This window comes from Homarus americanus, unplaced genomic scaffold (genome assembly GCF_018991925.1).
Source record: "Homarus americanus isolate GMGI-L3 unplaced genomic scaffold, GMGI_Hamer_2.0 scaffold34360, whole genome shotgun sequence".
Classification (NCBI taxonomy): domain Eukaryota; kingdom Metazoa; phylum Arthropoda; class Malacostraca; order Decapoda; family Nephropidae; genus Homarus; species Homarus americanus.
Window position 1 is genome coordinate 6,715,448 of NW_024739403.1, and position 8,544 is coordinate 6,723,991.

General features: G+C 36.8%; 1 protein-coding gene across 2 annotated transcripts; it reads left to right on the plus strand.

Annotated features, from left to right (window-relative positions):
• Positions 1-3,736: 3,736 nt before the first annotated feature.
• On the plus strand, positions 3,737-4,810 carry LOC121874671. Of its 2 annotated transcripts, none has more exons than XM_042378902.1 (2): positions 3,737-4,171; positions 4,202-4,810. In XM_042378902.1, the coding sequence occupies exons 1-2, from the start codon at positions 3,895-3,897 to the stop codon at positions 4,588-4,590; spliced, it is 666 nt and encodes a 221-aa protein (XP_042234836.1). In that variant the 5' UTR covers positions 3,737-3,894; the 3' UTR covers positions 4,591-4,810. The 2 variants fall into 2 exon arrangements, with proteins under 2 accessions (XP_042234836.1, XP_042234837.1); XM_042378903.1 differs by having other exon boundaries at positions 3,742-4,123; positions 4,208-4,810.
• Positions 4,811-8,544: the final 3,734 nt, after the last annotated feature.

Below are 8,544 nucleotides of genomic sequence, written 5' to 3' on the forward strand. Positions count from 1 at the left end.
GTGTGGCCTCACTAATGCTAGGTAAAGTTTCAAGATAACGTCAGCAGTTCTATTACTCACAGACCTAGATATGAATCCAAGAATCCTGTTTGCCTTGTTGCGAACGCGAATACATTGTTTTCTAGGTTTCAAGTCGTTGCTAACAAATACACCTAGATCTTTTTCACAAACTGAGTTTTCTATTTCCGTGTTACCTAGTTTATACTTAACGTTTGTATTCGTCTTCCCTATCTGTAGTACCTTGCATTTATCAGTATTAAAATTCATTTGCCAGTCTACTGACCACTCATGTAAGGTATCTAGATCTCTTTGAAGGTGTTCAAAGTCACTGTCTGAATTTATCACTCTCCCCATTTTGGTATCATCTGCAAATTTACTAATCCTACTAGTTATGCCTAAATCAAGATCATTAATGAATATAACAAACAGCAGAGGGCCTAATACAGATCCCTGGGGAACTCCGCTTTTGACCGCACCCCAGTCTGACTTTAATCCATTTATGCTGACTCTTTGTTTCCTACCAGTTAACCATGACCTAATCCATTTTAATAATGATCCACCTATTCCATGTGCTTCTACCTTCCTTATCAATCTCTCATGAGGGACTCTATCGAATGCTTTACTGAAATCTAAATAAATTATATCATATGACTTATCATTATCTACCGCTTCATATACTTCTGAGAAAAAGCTAAGCAAATTTGTGAGACAAGAACGTCCCTGGGTGAACCCGTGCTGAGAAGAATGAATTAAGTTGAATGTTTCAAGGTGGCTTCTGATTTTTGTAGCAATAATTGACTCTAGCAACTTGCCTATGATTGACGTGAGACTAATGGGACGGTAATTTGATGCAATTGATTTATCACCTTTTTTGAAAATCGGAACTACATTTGCAAGTTTCCAAGCTTCTGGCACTAGGCCCGATTCTAATGACTTATTAAATAAAACTGCTAATGGATTACTCAACTCATCTCTACATTCTTTTAATATTCTAGCATATACCTCGTCTGGACCAGGCGATTTATGAGGCTTCAGTTTGTTAATTACTTTAAGCACATCGTTACTAGTAATATTGATATTCATCAACATATTTTCTATACTGTCGTTATATACCTTATGAACTTCTGGAAACTGTGCTAAGTTTTCATTTGTGAATACGGAGCGAAAATGACTATTTAACGTACTACACATTTCTAACTCATCATCAGTCATTTCTCCTGTCGTAGTTTTAAGGGGACCTATTGTATCTCTAACCTTTGATTTATACAGTTGATAAAAAGCTTTGGGGTTATTTTTCGATTCGTTTGCTACCTTGATTTCATAATTTCTCTTTGCTTTCCTAATTTCTGTTTTTACCTGTCTTGTTAGGTTCTGATAGTAACCAAGTAAGTGATTTTCGCCTTTCTTAACTTTTCTATATACTCCTTTCTTTTTCCCTAGAAGATCTAAGAGTCTATTATTCATCCATTTTGGTTGGTTCCGTATCGATCTGAATTTTCTTTTAGGGATGTGTTTATTTTGAGCATTATTGATTGTCGCAATAAATTGTTCATAAGTAGCTGCTAAATTAAATTCGGGGTTATCCCGTCCTAAGTTGACAGTTTCCGGAGGTGTGGGGGGGATTAATCTTTTGACCATAGGGTCATCCCTTAGGTCTCTCCTTAAGCTACCGTAATTAGCCTTCCTAAAATCCGGGATCAAGGCCGAATTTTCCTTCTTCCTGCCATCCCATATTATGTTAAAATATATGGCTTTATGATCACTGTTTCCTAGTTCGTCTCCAATCCCAACATCTTTTACTAGATTTTCATTATTACTGAGAACTAAATCGAGGATATTATTTCCTCTAGTGGGCGAGTTTATGAATTGATATAAAAAACTATCTTGTACTACTTCTAGAAAATCTTCAGATTCATTATCGCTAAGTTGATTTTTCCAATCTATGCCTGAAAAGTTGAAATCGCCTAGAATACATACATTGTTTCTATCAGATGCCTTCTTTATTTCCTCCCATAGCAATTTACCATCGTTCCTACTCAAATTAGGTGGTCTATATATAACACCAATGACTACGGATTCACTGCCCTCACCAATCTCTACCCAAATACTTTCATTGTCGCTATTTGTTTTAATGTTTGATTTATTGCAGCTTTTTAATGACACCCTGATATACACTGCTACACCGCCACCTCTCCTTCCTACTCTGTCAAATTTAAATAGGTTATATCCTGGAATATGAAATTCTGCTAAAAAATGTTTGCTGTTTGAATTTATCCATGTTTCCGTTATTGCAATTATATCTATGTTCTCTTTACTAACAATGGCCCTGAGCTGGTCCATTTTGTTACACAGGCTTCTACTATTAGTATAATAAACACTCAATATATTTCTTCCGTTTCTATCTGTTTTACATTTATTACTTTGATGTTTGTTATTATGACTAACTATATTTTCAGCATTATCTACTTCTGTTTCACTACTTCCCAGGACCTGCTTGTTTTTTGACTCCCATTTTCCCCGACCCCTCTCTACTGGCGAAACCCCCCCTTCGGAGTGACAATTTCACGCTCCAGGGATGCAGACAACGTCTTTACCCCCTCACGAGACAAGTGTACTCCGTCGCGACAGTACAGGTAGTCGTTGCCATAAAATCGTTGCCAGTCATCAATGAATGCCCAACCATTGTTTGCACAATGTTTTTCCAGTCGGCAATTAATAGCAATTGCCCTGGACAGCCATTCACGACCAACCCCTCTTCTAGGCAAGACACCACATACTATCGGGATCCCTCCCCTATCTCTAATCTTCCCCAGCGCCTCCCTATACCTCTTGAAAAGTTCCTCACTCCTAACCTTACCTATGTCGTTTCCTCCCACACTAAGACACACTACTGGATTGGTACCCTCCCCTGACAAAACTCTGTCTAACCTCTCGGCTACATGCCCTATCCCAGCCCCAGGAAAACATACCCTAGTCCTACGTTTCCTATCTCTCGCACAAAAAGCCCTATCCATAAACCTCACCTGGCTGTCACCAACTACCACGACCTTACCTGTGGGCAGGGTTTGTACAACTGCCCTTTCCTCTCCTTGATCCATACCGTCCTGCCTCTTCTCTTCCTCTCCAGCTTCCTGCAGCACCTGGTAAGGGTTACTGCACTCCACACCCTGGTCAGTTTTCCTAAGCCTGACCCTAGTCCCCTTGGAGACAACCACTCTCCACGTCTGCTCCTCCTTCGCAGGTGTCCTGCTAGGCAGGACACCTACCTGAAGGAGTTCCGTCCTGAGGGCTTCATTTTCCCCCTTTAGAGTGTCAACCTCACTCCTCAACTGCCCCAGCTGCCTTAACAGCGTGGCAAGGAGGTCATCCTTCCCCACACTCCCCTCCTCTTCCCCCACGGCACAACGATCCAAAGCGGCCATTTTCCTTGGTCTCTAGCTGAGCACAACGGCACGTCCTCTCAAGGGGGTATATTTATATATATATATATATATATATATATATATATATATATATATATATATATATATATATATATATATATATATATATATATATATATATATATATATATATATATATATATATATATATATATATATATATATATATATATATATATATATATCATGTAGATCCACAATGGAGAACTTTAGTTTCGTCTTTATTCAAGACATCTGCAGAGTAGTGGCAAGTGAAAGAACGTAACGCACATGTTCAGGCAAGCATTCAACCCATAACGTAACTACTACACTCTGTTACGTTTAGGGAAGGACAACACATATATAAGAGCGGTGCCAAGGTTTTTCTCACTAGTAACCTACTCAGACTGCACCCAGAGCGGATCTCCCGCTTCTAGTGTACTGTGACTCGCTAGATTAACCCCGCTGCAGCATGAGGTACACATTCATAGAGAACCTGGGTGTTGGTGTAGTGCCCCAAGACGACTCGGCACGCGCTAAAACTTACAAACGGTGCACCATCGCCTGTGTGGTCATCATAATAGTGCTGATGTTGGCCAACGTGATCCTACTGTATACTGTGTATGGTGACCGTGGCTCTCTCACGTGTTCACCTCCAATAAGGGCAGACGTCAGTACTCTTCTGAACGACACTGAACACGGTAAGAAATATGAAACGACATCGGTGTATAATGTGACGGAATTTAGTGCCACTATCGCGTATAACCATCCCACGTCTCCCACAGTGAACAATGCCACTACACCTGGGTCAAGTCATATAGGGAACAGCGCCACTACATCTGGGATGGATTGGGAGAAGCAGAAAATCGAACAGGAGCTGAAGGAACTACGTGAAGTGGGATGCCAGCCGACGCAACAGGTCATGCACTTGTCGACCTTACTCACTCCTGACGACAACTTGGCGGACAAGAGAACACTAAAACCCGAGTGGGTGGTAGTGAGGCGTTGTCTATCTACCTTCAGCTACTGCCCTGGTCCTCGACGCTGCCGCCCTGCTCCAGGAACTGAACGTAATAAGACGATCGTCGTGTACGCCCAAGATGAAGACGGGTCGTTTGGATACCACCAACGAAAGGTCGTCGAGCACACTAGTTGCAGCTGCCAGTGACTTTTGTGTTTATAGCTTCCTGTGATGGCAGTGAAGCAGTGTGTGTACATATCTCTGTACTTCCCTACGGAAGCCAGATAGTTTCATGTGTACATATATCATTATTTATTAGTAATCTCAAACTAATATTGTTAACGTGTGAGAATCTCCCATCTTCAGGGAGCAGAGAACATTATGACAACATTGTACATACATCATCTTCATTAAAAAGTGAAAAATGTTTCGTTTCTGTTAATTACCTTCATTTGTATGTAACCAAATTGTGTTGAATAAAGCAACAGTGGTAAGGTGTGTTGGAAGCAACTTAATACTCCAAGAGACATTCACACACGATACTTCCTGTCAACAACATGACCACTAAAACCTAACTACCCTGACTTCATATATCAGTAAACTGTTACATTAGACCAGAGTATCACAAAGGTGTAAAACCCGGCCAGCTGGAGGAGAACCGGGCAGGTCGCCAGGTAACAGATGATTCGCTGCCAGTTACCGAAGGTTTACTGTATATTTTAGGCTTGACGCTCCAAATTCCGGAAATATCCTATCTAGCAGTCCCCAAGTCATGACTTTTTTCCGGAAATTGGAGCGTCAGGCCTAAAATATACAGTAAACCTTCGGTTTATTAGCAGCAAAGTCGCTATTCATAACGTTAGAGTTTCCCCTGAAAATACTCTTGAGTAAACACTGTAACAATATACTGTATATATATATATATATATATATATATATATATATATATATATATATATATATATATATATATATATATATATATATATATGCAAGTAATCACTGTAGGTGCGCGTGATCTAGGTATATGCTGATAACCACAAGGAAAGAAGAAACACGAAGTTCTAAGCGCTGTAATTCACATCTTCAGGTGAGTACAGACATATATTTATATATATATATATATATATATATATATATATATATATATATATATATATATATTTATACAACTTAAAAGTGCTGTTAGTTCAGATATGATCTATCATAGTGGCAGAGGGCAGTTACTCTAGTGGGTTTGTTATAGTGTTGAAGAAGAGTTTAGAATGACAGGTAGCAAGAAGGTCTAATACTGAGGTGTCGGTTTTCATTTTAATAGATCAAGGTTGAAATCTCCTGTAATGTAGCAATGTTTCCTCTCTGAACTTATGATAGTGACAAGCTTCGAAAATTTATCAAGAAAATTCCTTACATTAGTGTGGGCTTCTGTAGATTACTCCTGCTAGGATATTTCGTGTGTCGGTGTGTCGTTACGTATTTCAGTGAAAACACTCTCCATGTACTCCTCCTGAACCTTAAATAATTTCTTACAGAAGTGTTATATTTGATATCAACATATAGGCGACACCACCACTGTGTCGTGACGTGTTGACGCAGTGTCTATTATAATAAGGATGTTATACAAATGCTCAATATCGTTAGTGAGTTTGGTCTCACAGAACTCAAGTATATCAAATTTGTGGGAATAGAAGATAAACACTGATCTAAAAGGTATCTAGAGAAGGGAATACTGCTGATGTTATGGCTAATCAAGGAGAAGAAATGAGGTAGAAGAAGACACCAACTAAACTCGGGAGAGTCAGGAAAGTAATAGTTATAGTTGGGGTTATGTAACCGCAGTGAGTTTTGTAGAAAGGCATCAGGATCGATATTTTTTTTTTATTATTTATAAATTTTGCAATTCATATACACTGCATAACAAATATTATATATTAACATATTTGTAAGTGAAATATTTGGATGACTTTTCTTTTAAAAATACACTCTGATCATCCACTTATTATATTATATCCTGCCTTTTAATAAAGGCTTATAGCCCCTTAACATTAGAATTTTCTTTCTACTTAAATTCATTATTACAGTAAATCGAATTTGATTAGTATGATCATTGTATTCTTATCCTTATTACCATTACAGTTAATATTAAAATACCAAGAAATGCAGAAATAATTTGCTATTGACATTGCAGAATGTATTCAGAGATTTTTAACCATATTTAATTATCTCTTTGTTATGGAACAGAAGTAAAAATACATACGGATATTCTACTCTCACTACATCTTACCAACTATCATCTTGTTTTTTGTTAAACATTTTTAGTCTCTGATTTGTTGGTAGAGTTTCATGAATATAATTTATATATGAAACTTCCTGTGAGGATCCATACACTATTAACAAGTTATATTTTCTCCCAAATAAAAAGTACCTTTTAAAACAGCGGATGCTTTTCTTTCTTTCAACTGCAGGTTTCATATCGTCACATATTTATACATATCTTTATTTTTGACATTGGGAAAATTATGATACCTTTGCTAACCTTCTTAGAGTATTGATTGTTAACATTGTAATAAGGTGGAGACAAGTAGGAAACATTTACCTTGTAGTAGTTTTACTTAATAGAGAAATGTATCCTTATATTTGTATAATATGGAGTTAAAGATTTCTCTTTTCATGGTCTGAAGCTACCCTTAAGAAAGTAATATAATATAGCAGCTGCTTTACAAAACACATTAACTAGCAATTCAATACTCACCTCTTGTTTGACAGGGGTGGTAAAATATAGCTCTCGGTTTTAATTATTGGTACATATTTTTCACTCCATAAGTGGCCAAAATATATGATTCAATTTTTCAGAGTACATTTTATTTAATGGAAATGTATGATAGGTACCTAAGCATTTTGGACAAAACTTTTGAGTTCACAATTATTGCCTTTTGGCACAAGGATAATTTTTCTGTTTGATAAAACAATTTACAGTAATGTTGATATCAAGATTTTGTTCCAATTCATATTAACAGTGTGGTTTTAATCATAATATATAAGTGCCTGAAATTCCCGGAATATTCTATGACCCCATCTACAGCATATTGCGGGGCTATAAATCTCTTTTCTTCCACCAACACCCAAGCCTTATAATACTTGTTTTATCTTTTTTGTTTAATTTAGCACCTGTTGCTTCTTCAAAACCTTTCCATTTCTGTGCTAACCTCAATTATGACTGGTGTGTGACAACAAAGACTGTAGAATCATCAGCATATCCCAGTATGTGGGAATTCTTTATGTTGTTTGGTAACTGGTGGGGGAATTATTCTGGCATTGTTGTTTATCGATAATAAAAAGGTTCTGGAAAAATATATATCGAGAATCATAGAAAGAGTGACATCCTTGTCTTACTGATCTTCAATCCTGGAATGACTTACTTTGTATGTTATTAACCAAAAATCCTACTTCTCACAATTTCCATACACAACATTTTAACTTAGTCTACATAAACATTGTTAATGCCTTAATTTTTTTCATTACTCTAAATACATAAATTTTATAACAATCCTGTCAAATGTTGACTAAATTTGGGTATATCAAGGGATATTTTTGGTTCAGACCACAAGTACTAAATAAATTAAATTGAGTATCCCTAAATCCATGATATTACAATTCTTATTATTGACCTTTCCCTAATACAAATAGCATAGGTCGTTTGGACAATAGTACCCAAAAAGGTTTAATTCTCCTCGCGTCATCATTTTGCAACTATTTTATAATCTTGTTTAGAGGGCTATTGGTCTCCAGTTTCTGCAATCAAATTCAGACTTTAGGCAATTTAACTTTATTATTCCACATTTTGTGATAGTAATTTTGATATTTTTTTATTAAGTAAAGATAAGCTGAATAACTCCCATGATTCTATTCCTGATAAATTTCTGCTGACATGTTGAGTAAGACTTATGTAATTCATCACTACCTGGGGGATCTACCAAGGTTGAGATTACATTGCTCTCTATATTTCTCTCGTTTCTACTGTGGTAATTGACGGCTTAAAGATTCATTTTCTCCGTTCTTTTAGTCTTATTTGCAATTTTATAAAGTTTTCACAGTATTCATCATTAGTTTCCAACTCTTTTTATATAGGATTCCAAAAATTTTTTTAATTGCACAGGATTA

Coding starts and splice junctions, on each gene's coding strand:
- LOC121874671 (XM_042378902.1), top strand. CDS start 3,895: ATGAGGTACACATTCATAGAGAACCTGGGTGTTGGTGTAGTGCCCCAA. Junction 4,172..4,201: donor TAATGTGACGGAATTTAGTG/CCACTATCGCGT, acceptor ATCCCACGTCTC/CCACAGTGAACAATGCCACT.